The 26,748-nt window shown below is 47.7% G+C and overlaps 2 protein-coding genes across 3 annotated transcripts in view; one reads left to right on the forward strand and one right to left on the reverse strand.

Moving 5' to 3' along the window:
- The window catches only part of LOC119164839 (alpha-(1,3)-fucosyltransferase C-like), a 41,780-nt gene that overhangs the window by 12,931 nt on the left and 2,101 nt on the right, over positions 1-26,748 (reverse strand). The window lies entirely within an intron of this gene.
- Positions 1,263-26,694, forward strand: LOC119163431 (neuroglian-like). Of its 2 annotated transcripts, XM_075873063.1 has the most exons (8): positions 1,263-1,453; positions 4,605-4,676; positions 8,949-10,229; positions 11,494-11,810; positions 14,523-14,766; positions 18,369-19,657; positions 22,851-23,076; positions 23,992-26,694. In XM_075873063.1, exons 3-8 carry the CDS (start codon positions 8,951-8,953, stop codon positions 24,672-24,674), a joined length of 4,038 nt encoding a protein of 1,345 aa, XP_075729178.1. In that variant the 5' UTR covers positions 1,263-1,453; positions 4,605-4,676; positions 8,949-8,950; the 3' UTR covers positions 24,675-26,694. The 2 variants fall into 2 exon arrangements, with proteins under 2 accessions (XP_075729178.1, XP_075729179.1); XM_075873064.1 differs by lacking the exon at positions 4,605-4,676.

Genomic DNA, 26,748 nt, shown 5'->3' on the forward strand with positions numbered 1-26,748 from the left:
TTGGTACATCATGTTATGCATGACTATGCTTTACTTTAGCCTTTCCCTTCCTTTCCGTATTCCTCACATTCACTTCCCTTTCCCACCCTTTTGCTGTGCTATAGCTAGGAGCTGCTTGGCACATACCCGCTCTCTGTGGCGCATACCCGCCCAATTTCGTGCAGACGATCCCGGACTTTTCCGCACATTCACACCCTGCGTGGCAGGACACCTGCCGCTCGCGCGGTGTAGCAGGTGTCCCGCCACACGCGGTGTGGCTGTGCGGAGAAGTGCGGGATGGTCCGCAACAAAGGACAAATGAGCGAATCGGCGACGCTATCACTTGCGGCAGGTGTCCCGGCACGTGTGTTGCGGCTGTGCGGTGAGCGCGCACGTATAGAACAGCTGCGCTGTTAAAATCGTGCGGACATCGAGTTTTGCATGTTCTTGTTTTACACGTGCAAAGGGATGGGGGTCAACGCCTTACTGGAGTTCAACGAAACTTCGCACATGCGATCCTCTGTTTATCCTCTTCGTTTTCCTGCCCTTGGCGTGGTGTGCTCAGCGCCGTTCTTCACTAACTTATTACAACTCTGCTAGATGACAGCTTTATTCCTTGTTCGTGTGCTGCTCAAACCGTACTGTGAGGTTATGGGCATTCGGTCCGATATTCAAATGAGTGAGCGACCGCAAATTTCATTGCTGTCGACGTAGCAAGCACTGCATGCTGTGTGTGTGTATTAGTGTGTGTACGCGTGTGCGTATGCGCGTGCGTGCGTGCATGAAACGGCCGGGTCAAATGTCACTATAACCACGCGCCAAACGGCACCCCACGGCGACGAGGAAGTTGCCATAGCCAATCAGATTGGTCGTTCTTGAACGACACTTCGCTGCACGTGTCCGCGTGGCGCAAAAAAAAAAAAAGAAAAAAAGGGGAAGAACTAATAAAAAGTAGATGCCGGGAACGCTGGTTTTCTTCCATTACATCTCTTTCTGCACATGTTGCCATTTTTCGCGCTTTTCTTGCTCTTTTTTTCCTTTCTGGATATGTTGTGAGTTAAATAAAAGATAATCCCTCTAAAGAAACCAACGTAAGCTTTCTTGTTTTTGATTTATGCACTTTGCTTTGAATTACCCGACTCTCGACCAATCTAGCTCTCAGGAGTTGGCGTGAGCTGTTAAGTAACAAGTTTAGAAATGCACACCTGTATATTCACACGTTTATAGACGAAGCTGATGGGTGCTAGGAGAGATGCGTTGATCTAGCCGGGTGCATACGTATTAGAGGTGAAAACAACATTCTGGCGTTTGCGTAGTCGGACACGAACGCCCTCAAGGACATCCGGTACAGACGCTTGTCGTACGTCTTGCCAATCGCCGTACACAAGTCTTCGAGCGTCCACCTGACACGTCTCGTCGAAAGCGCCTGCGAGAAGTGCAATCAATTCGTCCTTGTCGACCAGAAGTTGTTATTGTAAGTGTTCTGTTTGTTCATATTCTTTGTAGAGAGAATAAAGCTTTTGTTGAGCCTAGTTGGCACTATATAGATAACATTTGTGCAAACTTAATCTTGACTTTTCGAGTTGCTCATCTTAACTCCTGCTCAGCTGTGGTCCGCGATTTCGCGAGACGTTGATTGTGGGCAGTAGTAAGAATAAAATTACGTGGCATGCCTTGGAAGCGCATAACATCATGAAAAACGGAGCTTATTGTATCAGTGACATGTCTATATCTTTGTACCCCTCAGAATATGAATTCATGGGAGCGCATCTTCGTTAAACATCTGCTTTTTACCTATGAAATATGTCTTTTTTGTGGCATTTATATGCGTCATTGCGTGAAGAACAAATCAGTTGTTACCGCCAGTGCTTCTATCTTTTATTCTCTGTGGTCCATCTTTGTTTGCGCTGAAGCTCTCACCTGTAATCCTTATTGTATAGGTGCTTTGTGTAGCCATTGTACGCCGGTTCAATTGTTTTAGTTTGTTTCCTGTTCTGTGTTTCGATGATTCAGTACATGTTTTCGTGCCACACCGAATATCGGCGCTTGCTAACTGCCATCGGAAGAGCGTGCGACACCAGCCAGCAAGAAAGGTTGCTTTCCAATCCAAATCGTAATAGCCGCCATGTCAGGTGATGACGTCGTTTCCTCTGCACTCGAACGTCTACGACAAAACTCGCGAAAAACCACTCGAATGCTTACTCACTTTGCATACCTGACTTTCCTCTTTCTCTGTCTTCCTAATTTCTCTTCCTACATCTCTGCCCTCCTCCCGAACGAGTATATTCAACTGACAATTATACCATGAGTTGTATTTTTGAAATATTATAAGCATAATCATGAGCAGGATTCGCCTTCGTGGAAGAGGGGGAGGAGAAGTGTCATCGCATGCACCGTACACCGTTCCTACTAAATCCCTGTGTGTACGGGTGAAACTGTGCCGCCCACCCTGGCCCCTAGAGTAGAAGGGGGGTGAGGGGGGGGGACACGCATGCCTATGATTGTCAGAGTTAGTGTATTCAATAGAGACGCTTGTCCTGTGTAGTTGCTCTTCTTCGCTGTCTCCGTGTGGTGTTTCGCTGGTTATTTTTTCCTATTACTATGAACCAACTCTACCAGAAAGCTACGTTACTGAACATCTCTTCTTCTACCCTATAGGCTCTTTTCTACGTGTCTCCCCATCTCAAAAAAAAAAAAAAAAAAACCAGTGCTTAATTTGTCATGTGTAGTTGTTCTTCTTCGCTGTCTTCGTGGGGTTTTTCGCTGGTCATTTTTGTTTCCAATTGAGACTATTCAACGCAGAAAGTCGGGCTCGTTGGTGGGTGTAGAACTTGTGCATTTTACAAACGCAGTAGAATAAGCACAAGAGAAAGAGACACGCAAGCAGGACGGGGGCACAAAATCAACTCAAAGTTCACTGACACATAACGATGAATATGTACAGATATGCGCAGAACCCACATAGACGTGCAGAGGCCGCTATATACTCACGCAGATGCCTGAAATGTCGCTTCAGATACGCTGTTGCTTTCTCATGCAAAACCAGTGAAAGTGTGCTCACACATTTACCAGTTTCTATACTGATGCAATGCCATTATATCCTGACCCATCTTTCTAAAATGTCGTTACATCCCCACAAGACGAGATTTCGTCCAATTCTCGACTTCACTAATGCAGTATGCCTCGTAGATTTCGCGAGCTTGCTGGGCAGCAAAGCTGAGTAAGATACGGGCGCCTTTGAAGTCAGACTGTTTAATAATTGATGATATGTGGGTTTTAACGTCCAAAACCACCATATAGAGAACACCACAAAACCACCACCAGAGACGCCGTAGAGGAGGGCTTCAGAAATTTTGATCACCTGGGTTTTTTTTTTAACGTGCACCTAAATTTGAGCACACGGGCCAGCATTTTCGCCTCCATCGAAAATGCAGCTACCGCAGGACAGTTCAATTGAGACGAAGAATGAGTATTTCGCGTATGGCGGACTCGTTAGCTCAAGCGGCATTGAATGGCCCAATACTTTCTGGCTATACGATATCCAAAATTTTCACTCAGTGCTGATGCCATAGAATCAGTAACACCATGAATTGAATTTAGACATTTAAAATATCAATGAAAAACCTACTGGTGTCATACTGTACAACCGGAAGTTATGTTAACAAGATTACAATGTCGTGTGCCACCTTTAAATATATATTCACACAGGGCTGGTCTGATGATATCTCCCCTGTGCAGCTTTTGTTCAGATGTGGAATCAATACAGCATTATTTTTTTGTCATTCGCTAACCTATGGCTGCCTTTCACCATTGACAGCCTTTGGTGCCTCGGTTCTGGACTACAGCCACAGGAACACCTTTGATGCCGTTTGCAGTTATGTTAATGAAAAAAAAAAAACGAATACGCCTATGAATTCTCAGTTGCATATTTGTTATTATAGTATTCTTAAGCAAATTATAAACATAAATTTATAACGTGTTCGAAATTACTGCAATTTCCATTCAAGATATAGAGTATTCTGTCTGGTCGAAATGGCAAAAAGGAATTATTGCGCTCTTTCTGTTTTTACATTTGCTTTATCCTCCTTTTGTTAGGGTTATGTATAACTTTATAGGATAAAATTTATTGTCACCAAGTCTTGGCCAATCCCCCTGAGTGGGCAATAGCCATAGGGGAGGCATCATCATCATCATCATCATCATCATCATCATCATCATCATCATCATCATCATCATCATCATCATCATCATCATCAGGGAGTTATAGGCAATACAAAAGAGCCTTTATTAAGCTTTGAAGTAGTCAGCGATGGCGTCGAAGTACTAACTGGGTCAGTAGGAGCTGCTATCGACCAAGCGGTACTTACAAAAACAACATCAGTATGAGCTGTCAACGACTCCTCCTTTTCCTGCCAGTGATGAGCGTAGCAAAAAGATGAAAAATTAGACGAACTTAGCCGTCGCGTTATCAACGACGCCTCAAATGGCGCAGCGGCTTGCGAGGTAACAGCCCCTGGATAGTCAACACACGTGTTATGTTTCATTCGTCCTCCTCACACGAGATTGTGAGGCCGTAAATAAACCGTCCGATGTCTTGGCTGATTCGTACCGGGTCTGTTTTGCAGCGGGGCTTACAGACACCGGTGATGCCCTAAAGCAAGAACGGTCTTCCGTGTGACCTGAAAACCGTCCAGCAAGTAAGGAATATAGACTTGTTCTTCCAAATCAAGGGCACCGAGATGTTCTAAACAGTAACCGTATGGAAATTACTCAGAACTGTAAACAGATAGCGAACTTTCCCATTTTTAGTGTATTTTGCACTTGTACTTTGTGGATTTTTGTGGATACTAAGTTGTCAAGTCGTCCGGATTAGTTATTACACGCCTATAGTAAGCGTACTGAAGATGTATTTTGTTTCTGATTGATTGATTTGTGGGGTTTAACGTCCCAATTCCACCATATGATTATGAGAGACGCCGTAGTGGAGGGCTCCGGAAATTCTGACCACCTGGGGTTCTTTAACGTGCACCCAAATCTGAGCACACGGGCCTACAACATTTCCGCCTCCATCGGAAATGCAGCCGCCGCAGCCGGGATTCGAACCCGCGTCCTGCGGGTCAGCAGCCGAGTACCTTAGCCACTAGACCACCGCGGCGGGGCGGTATTTTGTTTCTTTTTTGTTTTGTTTATACGAAGTTACGAAGTAGAGTACTTATCAAAGACGTAACTTTTCAGCTGAGAAAGAGACGGCAGTGAATAATTTATTTATTAGGATGTAACCTATAGGTTTTTTTTTACTTGATAGCCAGTGTTTGTTTTTTTTTTTGCTCTTTGTAAATGCGAACCATTGCCCCGCCGCGGTGGTCTAGTGGCTAAGGTACTCGGCTGCTGACCCGCAGGTCGCGGGTTCGATTCCCGGCTGCGGCGGCTGCATTTCCGATGGAGGCGGAAATGTTGTAGGCCCGTGTGCTCAGATTTGGGTGCACGTTAAAGAACCCCAGGTGGTCGAAATTTCCGGAGCCCTCCACTACGGCGTCTCTCATAATCATATGGTGGTTTGGGACGTTAAACCCCACAAATCAATCAATAAATGCGAACCATTTCGTATAACTTGCAGCTTGTTTTTAGCCAATTCATGCGCAGGAGTCTTGTTGACCGGTGTGATGTCACACAATTACTCCTAATCAGCTTAATCACTACTCTGCAGCGATAAGGAAAGGTTTGATATCTCTGTTAACTGTGCTGCGTCGTGGTCACTTCGTTAGTAGCGTTCCACCGGCTGATCGCGATTTGGTGGGTTCGACCAGCGACGTCACAACTACCACACACAGACGCACACGGACTGCGAAATCACCCGTGTTCCTATAGATTCATGAGACTTGCAACTTCAGAGGTCGGAAACTGCACGGAAAAAAGACAGCCCTCTGCGTAATAGTAAAACCGGACAAGGCATTGAGAGCTTATGAAATGGAAGCACTGACGCTTCGTTACCGAAGTCGTTCATGCTGGTGTAGCGATACGCCGGTGGTTGATTCTTGGAAGCAACATGCCGCGGGCGAAGCATGTAAATGAGTCAAGGGGGTCCTGGCCCACCTTGTGCTCAAGCTGGGGGGACACCCATTGTAAATGCCCCGCTTGAAATTTCTTTTCAAACATAACGTATCTGAATGGCTTGACGGATAAGTATATTGGATGACACTTTTTGAACTCTTTTATTTTTTGTTGCGTGTACCGCTGCTCCGAATACTTTTCAGCTGTGCGAGAATATTGGAATCGCAACTGCCGCTCCATCGGTTTCAGAAGACACTTGTTAGAACACTGTCATTACGGGATGCTGGGAACCATTGTTTTATTTTTTTGAAATTGATTTCGAGGGGCATGGTTTTATTTTTGTGTAAGTAAAAACATAAACCCTTCAACACTCACAAAAACAAAATGGCCGCTTAGGCAAGGTTCCGCCTTGTGATTTTTCTGGATTCACGCCACTGCCAGTTGCTATGTTATCACTTGGAGTAGATAAATTTTCCTGGACATATATACGCTATACCCAGACAATCACTTGGGCCCAGGGACACGAGGGTGTTACTGGAAACTTCTATCAAATACCTTGGTGGCTCGAGGTTTCACTAATTACCGAGCTGCCGGTGGCAAAACCGTAAAGGACCCAGTTACAAATAGATCCTGCAATATTACAGAGATTTGCGGAAACATTACCCAGCACCACGCAAGAACCTTTCGGCCATGGATTCTGCGACGTTATGCCGACTCCAAACTAACGCATACATAAACATACACAGCTTGCATGCGTACTACTCCACAGCATAGAGACATATGCCCGTGGTGCGGAAGCACACCGATGCTCTACCACGTCACCCGGGAATGTATGGCACACACCGAAGAACAGGAAGGGGATAACAGCAGAGAGAAGCAATGCTGTCCAGCCCGCGGCCCTTGAGGACCAGCTGAGGCTAGCCAGGAGGTCTGAAAGGATGGCGAGAGCCAGTGGTGCCTTGGGCTGACCACGTGGAGTTGCCCTGTTTTAGCGGTAATAAAGTCTTTTCCACAAATAGTTTTGCTCTTCTTCAAGGAAACTCTATGGCTACAATGTCCGAGCCAAAGCGGTTTCGCGTGCGCGTACAAGAGCTGTGCTGCGCATGCCCGAGGAGCAGTGACTGTGCGCATTTCGCTGGTCTGCGCATTCCAGAGGAGTGATGTTATAGCCGTGGCAGACGCATTCTGATCGTACCCCATGGCTCGTGCAACTAGAGTCTGCGGCGGCGGGGTGTTTACCAGTATCAGTGGTTTGTCCATGGAGAAGGACAGCGAAATTGCTGCTCAGCGGCGCAGAAGCTTAACTCATCGGATCCCGAAGTAGTTGCCTGCAGCGATTTGCCTTTGAGCGTAGGACGAACAGAAGGCTAAACGTTCCGTATTGAAACCGGGGCAGAGAGAGGAACGTCTAGCCAAGCGGCGTCACCAAGAGGCTGATTGATCGACTACACGGTGAAAGCATCAGTATGACTCGCATACCTTCGAGACGGACTTCGTACACAATCCGTTTGAATATGTGTGCAGATTTTGTGCAGTCTACTGCCGCACATGATAGACTTGAAGCCGGTAATCAGTACCATGTGAAATGTTGAGATTAGCGGTGCCCCCTTAGCATATAGTATACATTTTTTTAGACGCCTGACCTATTGTCAAAGCGTGTGTCATGTCACCAAAAAGGCGCCTATCGAACATTTGTAGAGGGCTACAAACTAGGGGAGATTGTGGTTCTTCTAGTGTATCTTTAATGTCTGCGTGCATAATACTTTTGAAATATAGTATTTTCAAAACAGGTCTAGCCCTCTGTACTGAGATATTTCTTCGCATCTTCGATTATTGTTTGACAGGCTGTAGCTCCCGAGTTGTCCTACCCAAATATGACGCTATAGCCACGTTTTTCATTGTGTCACAGTTTATGAGCAACAATAACTATGACGTTGTGGCATCTTCAGATTAGGGACAGTGGGCGAAAAGAATAAAAACCGAGACAAAGCCTTATAAAATAGAATGTTGTTCTCTCAGACTCAGCATCGCGGTCTGCCGGCGGTAATTAGATACTTCTGTAAACAGCTCAGAAACAGGGCGCCGATTAAGAGGCACAGGACGCACGCGCTGACTTCCGACAGGGTCTTATTTCCCAAATGCGACACGTGTTCTCCTCGAGTTCTGCCTTACCGATAAGAAATCAACGTGAAAGGTTTCAGACAAGGGTAAATGGGTGCGCGTCCTACATTTCGCCCTTCAGGTGAAGGTCTCCGGTTGCCTTTCTCTCTGTACTGTGAATCGAAGGAAAGGCTTACCGCTTGACCCCGTCTCTGGCGCGCACGTGTGCGTCAATCACCGCTGAACGCCACGAGACAGAAAGCATCGTGCTTCGGCCAATCGTGATCTTCTGCAGGTCACACAACTGAATCAATCTTGATTGATAAGTTCATTCGTATCTCAATCACGTTCAATAAGATATAAGCAAATACGTGGCTGCTATAGCCGCGAACTACTCACGCAGGAAGCAGACGAATGGGAGTTTCCTGGAGATACTTGTTAACTTGAGCTGACTTTTAAACTGATGATGACCCAAACGTCGTTGTTATGCAGCTTTCATCCGCTATAGCTTCAATCGAGACCACGTCAGTTATGCGATTGCGTGACCGTGTCGTGTGTTCGATGACGGCACGATAACATATCGGACCAAAGACGGAAGTTGTGCGTGAATCGTTGTAGAAGACAAAAGCAGAACCAGTGATGACAAATCTAAGTTCCTTTGGTTGTACCCGTCCTTACTATTTTCTTGAACGTTTCAAAGACGATGCGTTTCTGTTTGATACTTTCTTCGCCTGCCGTAGTTCATGCGCTGTGGGCCTGTGCAACTCCAGTCTGCCCTCTGCCATTCTATTACAACCCATTATGTTGCATGCACGCAGGAATGACCGTTCCGTCAACGCGGCTGCTGCCACAGCTGGCAGTCCTCCTGCTTGCTGTAACGGCAGCGACCGGTGATCTATCCTTTCCGCCGACATTGGTGAAGCAGCCAACGCGCGAGCAGCTTTTTCGTGTGCCCCACTCTGCGGATGAACCGGACGAGCCGTTTCTGCTGGAGTGCGAGGCCACGGGCGATCCCGAGCCCACTTATCAATGGACCAAGAACGGCGAGAAGTTCGACCCTGTTTCGCTCGGGAACCGCATCACACAACAGCCCCACCGTGGCTCGCTCGTCTTCACAGCCCCCGAAAACACGGACGAAGGGCTGTACCAGTGCCACGCCACCAACGATCTCGGCACGGCAGTCTCCGGCACCGTCTCAGTGCGCAAGACAGAGCTCGGAAAGTTCCCCGATAACCCACCGAAACATGTGCGAGTCCGGGAGGGCGACCCGCTGTCGCTCGCTTGCGACCCACCGGCGGGTTATCCGCGACCCTATGTCTCGTGGGTAATACAACACGCCAACGGTACCCTGCAAGCGCTCAATTCATCACGCATGATCGTAGATCCCCAGGGAGATTTGCATTTCTCGCACGTCGAGACGCAGGACGCTTTTCCCCATGCTGTCTACGCTTGCGTCGCCTCGTCACGCTCTCTGCTCGAGTACAAGCTCGGCAACAAGATCCTGTTGAACGTGGAGTCCAGACCGAGCAGTGAACAAGCGAGATCGCCCACTAAGCAGTATGTGTCACCCGAAGAAATGGTAGCGCTGCAGGGCCGTTTCCTCGAACTTCACTGTGTCTACGGAGGTACACCGGAGCCTCAAACCTCGTGGAAAAAGCGGGGAGGGGATCTGTCGCCTGAACGCGTGTCCTATTCAAATAATGGCAGGACGCTGAAACTTCATTCCGTAAGCTTGGAGGATGAAGACACTTATGAGTGCGAGGCCGGCAATGGCGTAGGCGAGGTACAGACACACGCCATCCATGTTAAGGTGGAGGCAGAACCCATCTGGCTTCAAGTACCGAACTCCGCCATCAAAGCCTCCGGAGAGAGCGCCACCTTTAATTGTTGTTCCTCGGGCTTACCGGAACCAAAACTGCACTGGTTCAGGAATGGCGTGCCCATCGAGATGCTGGAAGGCAACAGCAACATGAGGCTAGGCAGTGATAGATGCACGCTCATTATCGAGCACCTTACAATGCTTCACACCGCTGTCTACCAGTGCAACGCTTCCAATATTCATGGATACGCGTTTCACAATTTCTTCCTCAATGTTATCGGTGAGTGATGACTTGCACATATTTTTTTTTCTGAAGCTGCAGTGCTATGCAGGCAGTATACTGTTATGTAGTCCTCAGCTACAGTGCTTATCATAGCGAGCTATAGATAATTTTGTTATTGTTCTTGCCATGGTCTTCATTTTGATGCTGTACAGTGTCAGTTTTTATGAAAGGGAACACGGGAACGCGTGGCCTGCGCGCTCCGGCGGCTGCTGGCAGCGCGTTCAAGCGGGAACGAGAGCAACCACAGTCTCTTCTCACGTCATCTCGCGGCAAGGAAAACAACCAGTCGTTGCTGATATGAAACCAGCGGCAAGATTGCGACCCCCCGCCCCCCTTTATGGTGATGATAAACGTCTCTCGCGTAATCGCCTTGAAGGGGGAAGGGTTGCAATCTTGCCGTTCGTTATCAGCAACGAATGGTTGTTTGGCTCGCCGCGAGATGACGCGAGAAGAAACTGTGGTTGCTCTCGCTCCCGCTTGAACGCGCTGCCAGCAGCCGCTGGCGCGCGCAGGCCACGCGTTGCCGTGTTCCCTTTCACAAAAATTGACGTTGTACATTCAATAGCTCAGTAGGAGAAGCTTCCGGTGTGAATTGATTACACGACCTTAATGGTCCAGTATTGTTGCGAGATCGTATAGTACAATGCTGGCCCATTAACGCTTGGTTATCAACTTAACGTAGGCTACAACGAGTGCGTATCTGAGCGTCCACGTAAGCGTGCTGCTGATCACACCCGTAACGAAAGGCATGAAATATTTATTTCGAATGAAAAAAAAAAGACATACACAAACAATTTTATTTGAATAAACCATCTCTTCGTTACTGTGAGTGCAGGGTACCCTTCGTTCCGGGCCCTCTCCTTCTCCGCACTGGTTATTGGCTCGCCAGGGCAGGTCAACGATGGCATATTGGTTTCCAAAGTCCATTTAGATTAGCGTTTTATATTTTTTAAACATTAAACAAAGGTTTCTCTCTATTTATCTCATTTGGAGTGTGGAGGCGCAACACTACGTATCAGAGAGAGGAATAATTTGTTAAACATTTAAATCTAATACAAGAAATGTATTGCGTTAAATCGTAATACATAAGAAACAGTACCAGTCGTGGTTGTTTCAAGATGCCTAGATGAGGTAATCTTAAGATGGCTTTGCTTTCAATCATTGATTTTGTTTGTATTTTATCGTAATTTTTCTTCGTTTTATTTCTTTTGGTACCTGTAGCGTTCGTTTGTCACGCTATGCCCTGGTTTGTGTTCTTCAGAGGTTACTCCGCTCATCTTGGAACCGCCCGAACCGCTGACAGTCGGTGTGGTGACGTCGAAGGCGATTCTGCGGTGCCGTGTTGCAGAAGCTGCACGGCCCGAACTGAAGTGGACGAAAGGTTCGCAGGAACTGACCGGAGGCCGTTACCACATCCTCGACTCCGGAGACCTGCAGATTGATGGCCTCACGTTCGCGGATCAGGGCAAATACACGTGCTCTGCCAGTGACAGGTCTCGCAATCACGTGCGCCACACCTCCGGAAGACTGGAGGTCAAGTTCAAGACCCGCATTACCGAGCCACCGCAGGACTACGAGGTAACTTGCTGGAATGTTGGCACGGAATTTAAATATTTTTGGTATGTTGCTCTAAACGAAAATCTGGCTGTCGAGAACCCTTAAAGAGACCCTGAAACGGTTTTGACAATTTTTTTACAAACACACTGGCTGGTAGACCAAGTCCCAAGGTAATTTAGAGACCGATTTGAGCTCTCTGTGTAAACTGCGTAATTTATTACAACACTTTACAGCTGTGAATCGCTGCCCCGCCACGGTGGTCTAGTGGCTAAGCTACTGGGCTGCTGACCCGCAGGTCGTGGGATCGAATCCCGGCTGCGGCGGCTGCATTTCCGATGGAGGCGGAAATGTTGTAGGCCCGTGTGTTCAGATTTGGGTGCACGTTAAAGAACCCCAGGTGGTCGAAATTTCCCGAGCCCTCCACTACGGCGTCTCTCATAATCATATGGTGGTTTTGGGACGTCAAACCCCACAAATCAATCAGCTGTGAATCGCTCCCGAGATCGCTGCAACTCGGCCAAACGCGTTTTCAACTGTCCATACACCAAGCGACACGCTCTGCCCCACTGACGTCATCGTTTCCAGCTGATCAGATTGGCTGTTGAACGCGCAGCACAGACTACCGGTATCGGATCGGCAGCGGGATTTACACATATTCGGTCTCACGCCACATCGTGACGCAGGCGCCGTGAAGGCGGAGCTTAGCTCCGAGCGCTCGAAGGAAGACGGTTGAGGGCAGTGGCAAGACGCAGCTGTTATATACATTCCTCTTGACGATTAGTGGCAGATTACTATTCATGATTTGAGAATGATTGCCCAATGTGATCCACGCCGTCCTTATTCTACTTATTTCACCTTCATGGCCCGGCTCCGTGGTTACTACCTGGCCTAAGTAGACATATTCATTTAGAACTTCCAGCGCCTCTCCACCTATCGCAAAATGCTGTTTTCTGTCGAAGCTGTTGCACATCAGTTTTGTGCACATTAATTTTCAAACCTATTCTTGTGCTTTGCGTGTCCAGTTCAGTAATCATGAGCTGTAATTCGTCCCCTGAGTTACCCATCAATGCAATGTCATCCGCGAATCGTAGTTTACTAGGATACTCTCTATTAACTCTTATCCCTAACTCCTCCTCATCTAGAGCCTTGAAAACCGGCCGTAATCACGCGGTGCATAGCATTAGAGATATCACATTTCTTTGTCTTACACCCTTCTGTATTGTGATTATATGGTTTTCTTTATGGAGAACTTGATATGGAGGCTGTGGATCCGCTGTAGATTTATTCCAGTTTGTTTATGTAGAGTTCGTCCATGCCCTGATTCAGTAGTGCCTGCATCACTGCTGATGTCTCGACTGAGTCAAACGCCTTCTCGTAATATATGAAGGCTATGTACAGGGGCTGCTTGTATTCCATGCCTCTATCACATTATTGATAGTATTAATATGGTCTATTGTGAAGTAGCTTGTACGAAATCTTGCTTGTTAATTTAGTTGATTGAACTCAAATGTCGCCCTAATTCTATTGACTATTATTTTTATAAATATTTCGTAGAGGTCGGACGGTAAGTTGATCAGCCTGTAATTTTTCAAGTTCTTGACGTCTCTTTTCTCATGCATTACGATGTTTGCGTTCTTCCAAGACGGGTACGCTTTCCTTCAAGACACTTCGTATATAAGGTGGCCAGTTTTTGTATCACAATTTCCCCGCCATCTTTCGGCAGGTTCCTTGTTACCTTATCCTCGGTTCAGCGAACTGGGAGCGCCAGTTCGCTGAACCATAATGAATTACCAACTAGCCCACCTTTCCATCCTATTACCTTGTCCTCGCCAGCTGATTTGCCTCTTTTCATTCCTTCTAGAGTTTTCATTACTTCCCCCGTCGTTAGTGGTAAGATGTCGAATTCCTATGGGCTATTATTGCTTCTTCCGATACCATCCTGGTTGTTTTGGATTATGTATAGCTCTCTGTAGAACTCCTCCGCCACCTCAACTATCCTATCCATATCCTTGTTGACATTGCCTTTCTTGTTCCTTAATACATACATCTGATTTTTGCCTATGCACCAGTTTCCCTTCGCAGCTTTTAGGCTTCTGCCGCTTCTACAGCCTGCTCGATTCTATCCATGTTGTACCTTCTGATGTCCGCAAGTTTACGCCTATTGATTAATTTCGAAAGCTCCACTAGCTCTATTTTGTCGGTTGCACTTGACGCTTTCATGGTTTGTCATCTCTTAATGAGATTTTTCGTCTCTTATGATAATTTGCCAGTGTCCTGTCTAGAGACTGTACCTCCAACTTCCATTGCACACTTTATAATGATGCTAGTAAGATTATCGTCCATTGTATCAATGCTAACGCCGGTTACCTCGTTTCGAGTCTCGAATCTATTCTGAAGTGGAGCTCTGAATTTCTGTACTTTTCCTTTCAGCGAGATCATTAATTGGGTTCTTGCGTATAAGTTTACGGCTGTGCTTTTTTTTTAAATTTAGGTTAATTTGAGCTCTTACCGTTCTATGGTCACTGCATCGGACCTTGCCAACTACTTCTACATCCTGTACAATGCCTGAGTGTGCACACAGAGTGACATCTATTTCATTTTTTTTTTAAGTTTCGCCATTAGGACTCCGCCAAGTCTGCTTGTGGTTAGCCCGTTTTTCTGTTCTCAAAATAACTTCCGCTACTGATATTTCGCGCTTTCAAATTTTAGCAGCAGCGTGTCTTTTACCTACAGGTGGCATCTGGCGGGGCTGCTACCTTCCGCTGCAGCGCCCAAGCGGATCCAAGTCTGGAGCTAAGTGTCGATTGGTTGTTCAACGACCAACCCATTGACTTTGAGGTTGGCCGACGATTGGCTAAATTGAACGACAACTCGCTGACCATCACGCGCGCCACCAAGCTCGACTCTGGCAACTACACCTGTGTGGCACGCACTGGGCTGGACAGCGACCGTGCAACGGCTACACTGATCGTCCAGGGTAAGCGGCCAACAGTTCATGCGCTGCAATATGGAAGAAAATATTGCTGAGCGTGCTTAGGTCTGTTATTTTAACGTATAGTCTAGATGCACGCACAATAAGAAGACACGAAGGCCGTCTGCCTTTTCATCATCCTGTGCCCCGCCACCCTTCGAAAGATTTCTGCACATTACGTAATTTTGCACTGCCTCCACAATCGGAGGCAACCTCGCCTTGTTTTGCGTTGCGTCTGTGATCGAACCCCTTTGACCAAGCTGCGATCAAATTGAACAAGTCTGAGCTGCGATGCGATGTGAGGTCGTCATCATGTGACGGGAAGTCGTGGTAACGTCACTGTCACGTCTTAATGACGTCGCATATTTTTGTCTATCTGTGACGTCATCGCGCGATGATTTTTTGCCTCACTCGTCCCCGCAACCACGGGGGGCGAGTTGCCGCCGACGGTCAAATTTCGCGTTTGAAATGCGTTACGAACACTCGTCGCAGGTCGCGCCGTATAGTGCTTCGAAATTTTGCGGTTTTTTCAGACTTTACCAGGGTAGCTATGTGGGCCTGTTGGTTTGTCATTAGTTTATACCTGACATGACATGACAAGGACTTTATTTAAGTCCTGAGGGACGTATGTTTAAAAGAGCCATAGCCCCCTCCCCCTCCCCCAATATCAAGTCGGGACCGGAAGTCGGAAGTTTCGTCGCGAGGTTGTGGGCCCTCTCCTTTGTGATGAGTGGAGAGGCATTAATGGCTGGGCACTACCAGAGCATGTGATCTAAAGAACGTGAGACATGGCCACATTTGGGGCAAGAGGGTGAATGGTCGGGGATACGAACAGATTTGCAGCACTGTAGGTGGTTACTCGCACAACTAATGTTACCGGTAACATGTTACTTTTTTTGGTAACTTAGTAACGTATTCGTTACAATTTTAGACCTGTAACTGATAACGTACTTACGTTACATATTTTAGGCAACGTGCGGTGTCACGTTACTCGTTACTTTTTTTAATCATGTAGGTGCATTTTGTCGCAGCTTACCGCGATGAATTCTTTTGTCGCAACGTCGAACAGCTATCCGCCTGCACGTTTTGACAAAGAAAACGAATGTGGAATCGCTTTATTTTTTCTTTTGTATAAATTACAAATGTAAGTTTATAAAACGCCCCAACTTCAAGAGGGAAGTTTTGGGCCTTCCATGACAAACTGTAGGAATGTGCTTTTCCTGAAGTTGGATTGTAGCAGGTGGATTGCTTGCCCCTTTGCCCTTCCTTGCACAAAAGACATGCTGCTGGGAAGCGCATGAACTGGTTTACTGCATACCACGCGCTGATTGCCAAGTTTTGTACTTGGGAAAAGCAAAGAACTCGTTCGAGTTCCAACGGCAGTATAAAACCGAGTTCTGCAGGTCGCTGAGCACAGCGTGGTGAACGACCACCGCATCGAATTGGCCATGTTTAGCATGGGAGACTGATAGCCCAATTTATAAGCTGCTTTTACAGCGGGTAACTTGACCGGACCACAGTTGCGCTACCGACGGAGCCTGCCTATAAATATAAGTGGAATTCTGCACCTCATGGACAATAGGCGTGCCCTCATGCCAGGAATAAAACTTCTCAAATGAATGCAAGTGAAGCGTGAAACGTCGAATTCTCTCTTGCAAAGAGAAAAAAACTTTTAATTTTGTTCTCGCTACCTTGGTTGGCTCGGTTTCTTCCTCTGCTTCAACGAAAGCCCCTTAATACCGCTGTCACACGAACACTACGGCTAAAAACAGTTACAGGCAGGTACATGGCAAACGTAACCACTGTTAAGTTATCGCAAAGCAGGGGTTTTGGGCCTTTCCACGCGTTACCCGCACGTGTTCTCAGCAGTACCAACGCGTCACCAGATCGTCACAACACGGGGACGCGCGCTCATGCATTCACCTCCAATGCGTACTTTGCCCTGCGGAGAGGGGAGGGTAGACGCTCACGCGTGCTTATATCGCGGTGGGGAAAATCGTACGCCTTGAGCTTTGAGCGGAACGATTCTGTTGTAGTTACCGGGCGCACAAAGGTCACTGCACTCGCTGTAGAATCTCCGTTTGCGAAAAGGGCGCTTTTTTGTGACACAGTGGAGTAACCAACCGAGACACTTATTCTCTTTCATCTGTACCTGTGAGTACGTTTCGAGCGTCATTTGTGCGTGAGCAAGCGGGGCACGTTTCGATCTGCTTGCCGTTCTTCACGTGGCATTCCAATCTGAAACTATCGCACTCATTGGTTCGCCTTTCAAGCAAAGCTGTGACTTTTGTTATTTCCTTTTGTATGTTTTCGTGTATGTTTCATGTGACTGGGGGTTGTGCATACGTTATGTACCGCTTGTGCCCCCCCCCCCCACTCATGTGTGCATTACCGCGTATGTACCGCAAAGTGAGCACCCAGTGCTGCTAGGAGAGGGCTACGAAGCGAGGAAGCGCAGCACTATATACGAACACGCAGCTGTGGTAGAGAGATAAGCGGGAGAGGAGAAACGAAGTGGAGGCAGTGCTCTGTCACCTCCTCGCAACTCCTTGCTCTCACGCGAGGAGAGTGGAAGAGTCGGCGCATGCGAAATAAGAGCCTGTCCTCGCGCTAGCTGCCTACCCGCCCCGCCTATGACGGGACACCTGTCGCACCCAAGCGAAGGATGAAAGAGCACCGCCGGTTTGCTCATTTACCCCCCCCCCCCCCCATGATTAGGTGCGGCAGGTGCCCCGGCACGTGCGTTGCGACTGAGCGGGTAGCGCGTGCATAGGACCTAAGGCTGCTCGCGACACGCACCGGATTGAACTCTGCCATGCACTGCTTCGCATCCAAAAAAAGGTCACTCTGTCCCGAAATTACGCCCTGTGTCGTCTCATCTCGTGTCTGTGGCCTTTATACGCAATTGTACCCTCTAATGTCTCAGACTGTTCAGTAAAGATTGCGCATAGGGCACGAGTAACTAAGGTTATGGTATCCTTAACGCTACAGCAACAGCGATAACGCTGCAAGGTTCGATAATGGATTGATAAATCCCGACACATTTTACAGACGTGCATATGTCGACGCCCGATGCCAATGATTTACGTTATCCTGGTACAGCGAGTGTTGCTTTTACTTTGATTGTTTATTTTATTGAGAACAAGTACAATTGATAAGATCTTTCACGTTTACGTATACTGCGTCCTGCTTTTTTAACCCTCATATCCACGGGGCAATATTCATGGATTATATAAACGACGGCTCTGCATGCTGCAACTAAATCGTGACATTTCTTTTCAATTTCGCTCTTTTCGTAAATTTTATGACATCATCACATAGTCTCTAAGGACTGTTTCTAAGTTCTGTCTTGATGCTTTCGGGATGGTTTTCTTCCGGTCGGCATACAGCCGAGAGTCATGTTGACCATTTCAGCTGAGCAGGGTATACTTACCCTTTGATCAATTGCTTACATTTACCTCCGCATCACCACCAGCACAAACGGAGCCTCGTGTTATTATATGGTGGGCCGAATGATGGAATACTATAGAAAATGTATTTTTCTCACAGCAACAGCTTCTATGCCTTTGATATGACTGACAGCGTTTTGCTTTCAATCCTTCCTGTAGATGTGCCGGGCCCACCACGTCTGGTGCACGTCGAGTGCCATAGTCGTGACGTTCTTCTGGAATGGCAGCCCACCGGTGATGGCCGGGCGCCCATACTCTCCTATTCCATTCAGTATAACACCTCCTTCAGTCCGGACGTTTGGGAAGACTCATTTAAGAACGTCCCTGCCTCCGATACAATGTTTACGCTGTCCATGAGTCCATGGGTAAACTACTCCTTCCGGGTAGTGGCTCGCAACAAGGTTGGATTCTCGCTGCCCTCAGAAGTATCAGAAACGTGCACCACCCACGAGGACGTGCCGTACAAAAACCCTGATCATGTCGCGGGACGCGGAGAACGCCCTGACAACCTGGTCATTACCTGGACGCCCATGCACCCCGTAGAGCACAATGCACCAGGCTTCCACTACAAGGTACTTTGGAAGCGTGATGACAATCCCTATGCCACGTGGAATTCACACCTTATCGACGACTGGAGACAAAACAGGCATGTCGTGACTAATCAGCCAACGTTCAAGCCATATCGCATCAAGGTTGAAGCGTACAACAGGCTGGGCCAGGCAAACACTGTTGCCACGGAATCCATCGGATACTCGGGCGAGGATGTTCCTCTGGCTGCACCAAAAGAGTTCCGGCTTGTAGAAATTCGTGACGGCCGTACAGCCGTGTTTTCATGGAGCCCCGTGAGTCCGGAGTCTGTGCGGGGTCACTTCCGTGGCTATAAAATCCAAACATGGACGACCGACGAAGGAAAAGATGAACTGAAGGAAATAGAACTGTCGGCCAACGTGAGCACGGCCATGGCAAGCCTCTTCCGTCCCTTTTCGCGCAACGTGGTCCAAGTTCTGGCGTACAACAGCATGTACAACGGACCGCCATCAGATACAGTGGACTTCCTCACACCTGAGGCCGTCCCGGGCCCAGTAGCCTCGTTCGAAGGCCAGCCGTTGGGTTCGAGAGCCGCGTACCTCTCTTGGAAGCCACCTTTGGAACCGAACGGCTTAATCAAGGGGTACCGCATCTACTACGAAGAAATTCGGGGAGGCATGGTGGGACCCAAGACTGAGCGGCGGCCGCCTGTGACTGGCCCGCAGAGGTTGCACGCCAAACTGACGGGCCTCAAACCACGCACCAAATACCGCATCACCATTCGTGCGGAGACGTATGCCGGGCAGGGAAGCCCGTACTTCTTCGAGCTCGAAACTCCGAACGAGTCCGAGAATCTTCCCGATGCAGCCGACTTTACGTGGACCTACCTGCCAGGCGACGATGAAAGAGCAGGTGTGAGGGTATGTGATATCAAGTTTTTTTTTGTAATAGATAGATAGATATGCACGCAAATCTCCGAATACGTGCTATAATAATAATAATAATAATAATAATAATAATAATAATAATAATAATAATAATAATAATAATAATAATAATAATAATAATAATAATAATAATAATAATAATAATAATAATAATAATAATAATAATAATAATAATAATTGTGGGTAGTAGACCAGTATTCGCTGTGCTATCCTTCGTCATTCTTATAAGAAGCGTGGTATCCGCTAAACACTTGCAAGGGATTTTGTGCCAATTGTTCGAGAAGTGGCTGACAACGATGAGGAATTATGCCTGAAGTGGGCATGTGCCACAGTTATTAGGTGATGAAGTATGTTTTGTAATGTGTTAGAACATCGGACGACCCACTCGTTACGCTATTTGCATTGTGCGACGACTGGGTGTTCTTTCGCCGGTTTAAAACACTTTGTAACTCGTATTAACGCGATTGCTTTCCCGACATGAAGCCTGTCTAAGCAAGTTTGCCAACAAGTCCGAAGCGTGGCTCAGTGGTAGAATACTGGGCTAGCACGCAGTGGACCCGGGTACGAATCCCTCTGTGTCCATGGTACTAGATTTTTTTTCTTATTTCGTGCGACAGAGGTTACGGACACCGGCGGCGGCAGCGGACAACTACGGCGCCGCGCGTGACCCGAGTTTTGATATCACGGCAGATTTCGCTGTAATAATAATACCGAGTTTTACATGCCAAAGCCACAATATGATTATGAGGCACGCCATAGTCGAGGGCTCCAGACGCTTTGAGCATCCGGTGTTCCTTAACGTGCGCTGACATCTCACAGCACACGAGCCTCCAGCAACTCGCCTCCATCGAAATGGGATAGCCGCGGCCGGAATTGAACCTGCGACCTGTGGGTTGGCAGACAAGAATCGTAACCGCTGTGCCACCGCTGTGAACACGAATATTAGAAGAGATGGTCGCAGAGTTTGAAAGAAAAGGTGCCAGGGGGACCTTCGACGATAACATATACGTGATAATTATAGAAAGAGGTAACTGCACAACAAGAACACTAGTTAGGTAAGCTGATTACACCTAACGATTACATACACATACATATTAACAATGCTAACCACTGGAAACATGAGCACGTAATCATCTAAGGAAGAAACAGAAAGGGAAAGAAAGGCAGGGATTTTAACAACTCTGGGAGGACTGGCATGCTACCCTACACAGGGGAAAGGGTGTGGGGGTGCTAACACTCTTTGTAAAGTTGTTTGCGCCTCGTGGCGCACGTGTCTCGCACATAAGCCGCATTCGGGGGTGACAACTGTTGAGCGGTAGGTGGCGTTGTGATCGCGAGCGTTTATCACCACCATCATCATCATGGTTAGAACGGGGGCGCCGGTGGTGACGCCTGGCGGTAAGCCTGCGTGGCGGCACAGGAGAGAGAAGCGGCTGTCTTTGGCGGGTGGCGGCTGGCACGAAAAGTTTTCTCTTGCGGTGGGTCTGCCGTGGACGGCACCGCAGGTCGTCTGCGGTGGGCCCACGTGGTGAGTCAAGCGTTGGCGAAGCCGCCTTGTGTGTGTTCTTGTGCTTATGTTTTTTAGTGTTCTTTAATATTGCGTAAGGTTTTTTAGCGTGTTGATCACAATTGATGTATATTAATTCGGCTGGCGATATCGTCGATCTAAAAGTAGTTGAATAAATGTGTGTTCTTTTGGTTTGGTCCGACCGTGTCTACTGTGTCCGTTCACTTCGAGACCCCACAAGGGGTTGGGAAGTTTTAAAGATAGAGACAGAGAGAGCATACGCACAAAGCCACGCTTCGCAGTCATCATAACACACTAAGTTTATAATCGCTTGTGCAAGTTTGTTGCCTTCAAGAAGTTGAGCACCGCCGTCGTCACCTTCGCTAATAGTGACCTCTCAGGTCGACACTCTTTAATGGTTTCTGCCTTCATTAATCTCAGATCTATGCGAGCTAGAGTGGCTGATAGAGATGTTCTCTGCTATTCGGAGCGAAAACAGTCGCAGGAGATGTGTTGTAATGTTTCCTCGCTACCACAGTCGTCGCAGTTGTCGGCTGATCATAATCAAATAGTAACAGGGATAGTCAGCCTGATATAAATGACGCAACTTCATTCACCATCAATATTGGCAATTTACGATACAACCGAGTTTAATAATATCTACAATTAATCAACAATTACATAATTGAATAACCAGTCAAATATTCGATTATTCACTTGTCTCGTCCCTTCAGTATAATACCAAGCAGTTTGAAGCATTGGGCTGACACAATGCAACCGTGAAGATGAATGTCGAGGGGTATAACCTTAAGCTGTATTATTTTCTATCGTTCTGATTACGTTATTGGCTGTTATATAGTGGCGACAGTCTTTATAGCGAGCGAAGGCCTACGTGGCCGTGCTTCCGACATTACAAATCTGTATTCAACGAGATCAAATAAAAGCCCGATTGTTTCCTACCATGAACTTGTAGCGAAGCAGCCTCATGTCCAGGTCTTCAGTCCCTTCTACGGTATATGTAAACACCCTAGTGTTTAAAGGAAAAAGGGCCTTGTTTCTTTGTTGGACACAACGGATAAAACCCAGACAGAACGAGGCCAAGCAAAGCGTGGGTGACAAACACCATTTCTTGTTTTTTAACGGTATAGTTTAATGGTTACGACCTGAACTGAAAAGGATTAAACGGGACGAAAAACAGCCCTTTCCACAGGTGGGATCGGAACCTGCAAACTTCGAATTACGTATATTGAAACCGGTAAGCACACGAAGACTACAACAACACAAGTTATGAGGCTAAGAACATGTGACATCAGAGAATCTAATCTCGCTCTTATGCGGGAAAATGAGTGTGACCAACACAATCACTTCCTTTTTTCTTCATATGGTACGTTCACAAAGTTCATGGGGGGATCACAGACTGTACACACACACTCGTCCAACAAGTTTTTATTAACTACGAATCACACGTACAAACAACGAACAATAAGTGGTTTTCGTTTCAACTGTAGTGAAGAACATTATCGTCAGTGATGATAGTTATTAGCATTGAACTTCGTATTATGCATATGTGATCAACGTAAATGCTCACGAATGACCGACGTCGATGGGCAAACGCCGTGGCGACGAGCCTTCAGTGAAATATATGGATGTGATATGCAGGTGACGTGGCTGCCGGCCATGACCAAACACCTTGGCAGGGACTTCTACGTCCAGTACCGACACAAGGGTGAGAATACTTGGCAGAACACCGAGGTTGAGGAGTACGAGGACACCATAGTGCTCGAGGGTCTGGACAAGAATGCCTTCTACGAAGTGCGCATAGTTGTCGTCGACGGAAAGTACCAGAAGTACTCGCAGATCGAAGAGGTGTGGACAGGAACACTCGGCAAGTGTGAACATCGTTGCTGGGGGCTTTCTTTTCCCCGCTGCGGTGGCCTAGTGGCTAAGGTACTCGCCTGCTGACCCGCGGGTCGCGGGATCGAATCCCGGCTGCGGTGGCTGCATTTCCGATGGAGGCGGAAAAGGTCCGTGTGCTCATATTTGGGCGCGCGTTAAAGAACACCAGGTGGTCTAAATTTCTGGAGCCCTCCACTACGGCGTCTCTCATAATCATTGTGTGGTTTTGGGACGTTAAACCTCACGTATCAAACAATCAGTCACCAAAGCGTTACCTCGCTTGGAGCTTCTTACTAATTTGCCAGCACCACTAATGTCAGAATCAGAGCTGACAGTGACGTGCCGCTTTAGTAATGATGTCACAAGTGACGTTTTCTGTTATGTTGCGTGAATCCCCCTTATGTGGCGGTGACTAGAAGTTTTGCTGCCGTGCTGCTTGGGATATTGAAACACGCCGCTTGACATGGCTCCTAGAGCTTTGAAACTGTTCGTTATGTAGCGCAGTCCATTAACCACCACCATACGTATTGGCATCGAAAACGTACTTGCGAACTCTTTTAAAGCTGGTCATTAGGAATATGTACAAGGTCGATGCCAGTCTAAGTAAACAACTCAGTAGTATCCAAGCTGGCAAAATTAGTTCGCTTGTTGTACTTCAAAAGGCAAATGCCGGGTGTAAGACGTCTGACGGTCGTGTCGATTAACACAGTAATTATGTACTAAACGCCTAGTTATATGTGAGGTCTTGAAAATTAATTAGGCTGTCATCTTGCATGCGGATGACTCTGTACTCATCTGACTATCCTGGCATCGTTGAGGTCGTTGGGGTGTGTCCATTTATTTGTTTTGCACTCTTTTGCACTTGTAAACGCTTTCTCGCTTTTGTTTGCGCCTCTTTACGCAGATGTGCCCAGTCCCCCGGAGATAGTGCACGTGGAATGCGAAGCTTCCTCAGCACTGCTAAAGTGGACACCCCGAGGGGACAACCAGGCGTCCACCATATCGTACTCAGTACAGTACTCAACCTCCTTCAACTCTACTCGGGGTTCCTGGCAGGACGTCGCTGCAAATATTCCCGCTTCGGACACTAGCGTCCGCATGGCGCTTAGCCCGTGGGCCAACTACACATTTAAGGTCTTGGCAAGCAACAAGGTCGGGCCCTCAGCGCCCTCTGAACCATCGGCGACGACGTGCGCGACACCCGAAAACGTGCCTTTCAAGAACCCCGACTCTGTGACGGGCCGGTGGAACATCTATGGCGACCTCATTATATCTTGGATGTCCATGGCACCAATCGATCACAATGCACCGGGATTCTTCTACAGGGTGTCTTGGAAGAGGAACGACCTTCCCAACGCCACCTGGAGCTCGCATGACGTCAAAGACTGGACGCAAGAAAGACTCGTCCTACGGGGCCAGTCCAGGTCTACGCCTTATAGCGTCCGCGTCGAAGCACACAACAGCCTTGGCCAGGCGAACGTCTTGCCCAGAGAAATAGGGGTACCGACTAGTAACAAGACGAACCTCGCAGGCATGATGGACGCTGTCCTTGCGTACTTTCAAAGCGTGTTCAGAATGACAACGTGACACTGTTTATTTGCGCCGGTCGATACATGTCCTTAGACAACGAGGAACAAAGCGAACAGCAGGACAATGGGATATAAATGGGTTCTGCGATGGCTTACAGCCAATGTTTTAGCCGTCGACGACGTAAGCTGACTTCGAGTTCCACAAAGAAACGCTTAAATTACGCTTAAATGACGAGGACAAAGAAAGAATGACAGCCCCGCCGTGGTGGTCTAGTGGCTAAGGTACTCGGCTGCTGACCCGCAGGTCGCGGGATTGAATCCCGGCTGCGGCGGCTGCATTTCCGATGGAGGCGGAAATGTTAGGTCCGTTCGATTCACTTGCACCGGTCGGAACCGGTTCACGGCTGTGCACGCGAAGTTCAGAAATTGTGCAGCGTGAGTTCAGCGGTGTAGGCACAGCACGACACCCGAAACAAATGACGATGTGCCGACCAGGTGTTGGCCTTATTTCTTTTCGGTTAATTTACACCGTTCAGAAAACACTGACCTATGGCGAAATGCAAATGCGGACAGTTTATGAGGCGCGAACATCTTGGCAAAACACACCGCATTTGTAGAGGCGGGTACGGCGCCTGAGCCACCTACGTCTAAGTGCTGCGTCTTCTGCTCAGCTGCATGCGCGCCTGCACCAAGCCGGCACCATCAGCGAAGGAGGTGCAGGAAAATCGTGAACCGGTGCTGCACCTCTTCTGCACCTTTCGAAACGAATGGCAGGGTTCAGCGGTCGTCAATGCTGCACCGCTGAAACGAATGGCAAGGTGCAGCACCTCGTGAACTGGTTCACGTGGTGCAGGCAAATCGAACGGACCTGTTGTAGGCCCGTGTGCTCAGATTTGGGTGCACGCTAAAGAACCCCAGGTGGTCAAAATTTCCGGAGCCCTCCACTACGGCGTCTCTCATAATCATAAGGTGGTTTTGGGACGTTAAACCCCACAAATCAATCAAATCAGAGAAAGAATGACATACAATTCAATATAGTAACAATTTGTAGCAGCAAGCTTTGTAAGGCAAAGCCATGCTAGCACATGCGCAGTTTACTTCGTCACGTCAACGTGAAAAAAGAAAGCGCAAAAGGAAAGTAAGAAGAGAGCTAAAGTCTTCACAGATGTGATACCCGTCAGGAAACGATTAAAGCGACAGGTGCACGTGACCTACAATCTAAGAAACGCGTAATTCCTTCCTGCAAAAGGACAACGATGCCGTGCTAACACACGAGTCATCCTTCCTAAGAATTACGTGGCTTCCACAACAAGTCGCAGCAAAAAAAAAAAAATGCTGCGTTGGGTCTTGTCTCGCGTCAGGACGGAGAGGCCTTTTGTTTTCAAGCGGGGACCGATGCCTCGAGGCTGAACTTTCTGGATTGAGCGTGCATCGTGTGCTCCTGATACGTTTCCGGAAGACAATTTGATGTGGCGTCTCGAGGGACGTTAATTGCTTCCGTTCTCAGCCCGGTTTTGGCTGATTCCGTACCTACGAATGAGGTTCCGACCCCCTGTGACCTGAGATTTCACGACACAAACTTTACGTTTCTCTGGGTCATATGGCAATTTTGGGACGTTAGACCCCACATATCAATCAATCAGGCTGGGAACGTCAACACGGATTGATCGGGGAGCGCTCAAAGCTAAGTTCCGCTCGCCTGCACTTCTATTTTTGTCTGTTCAAAGCATTCCTCGATGCAGAAAAAAATCAATTAAAAAACAATGTCAGCCAGCGTGCTAGTCATTCATCAAAATACTTCCCTGTGGCGAAAAATGCAAGGAACTTTCACGTTCTTAGATGCAGGTGCCCGTTGAACAGCCCCGGATGGTCGAAATTATTCAGGAGCTCTCGACTAGGGCGTCCCTGGTTTTGGTGTATAAACCTTTAGTAATAATTATGACTCCTCTATCAAAAGATGATAGTTACTGCACCAGAAACGCATGTCATGCGTGTGGCTGTTTTCATTTACATAGAAAACCGTTGGACCATAGTGGCACTCGTTCTACGTGAACGTAATAAAAAAAAAATATTTGAAACGCACAACTATTCCATACCAGGCACACAAGAGCAATGGAGTTTTTCCGCGAAAC

This window comes from Rhipicephalus microplus, chromosome 9 (genome assembly GCF_043290135.1).
Source record: "Rhipicephalus microplus isolate Deutch F79 chromosome 9, USDA_Rmic, whole genome shotgun sequence".
NCBI classification, from domain to species: domain Eukaryota; kingdom Metazoa; phylum Arthropoda; class Arachnida; order Ixodida; family Ixodidae; genus Rhipicephalus; species Rhipicephalus microplus.

Bases quoted from the DNA above. Each gene is read 5' to 3' on its own strand.
- LOC119163431 (XM_075873063.1), top strand. From the start codon at position 8,951: ATGACCGTTCCGTCAACGCGGCTGCTGCCACAGCTGGCAGTCCTCCTG. The intron at 19,658-22,850 runs GTATGTGATATC...TGTGATATGCAG, and splicing joins ATGAAAGAGCAGGTGTGAGG to GTGACGTGGCTGCCGGCCAT. The intron at 23,077-23,991 runs GCAAGTGTGAAC...CTCTTTACGCAG, and splicing joins GGTGTGGACAGGAACACTCG to ATGTGCCCAGTCCCCCGGAG.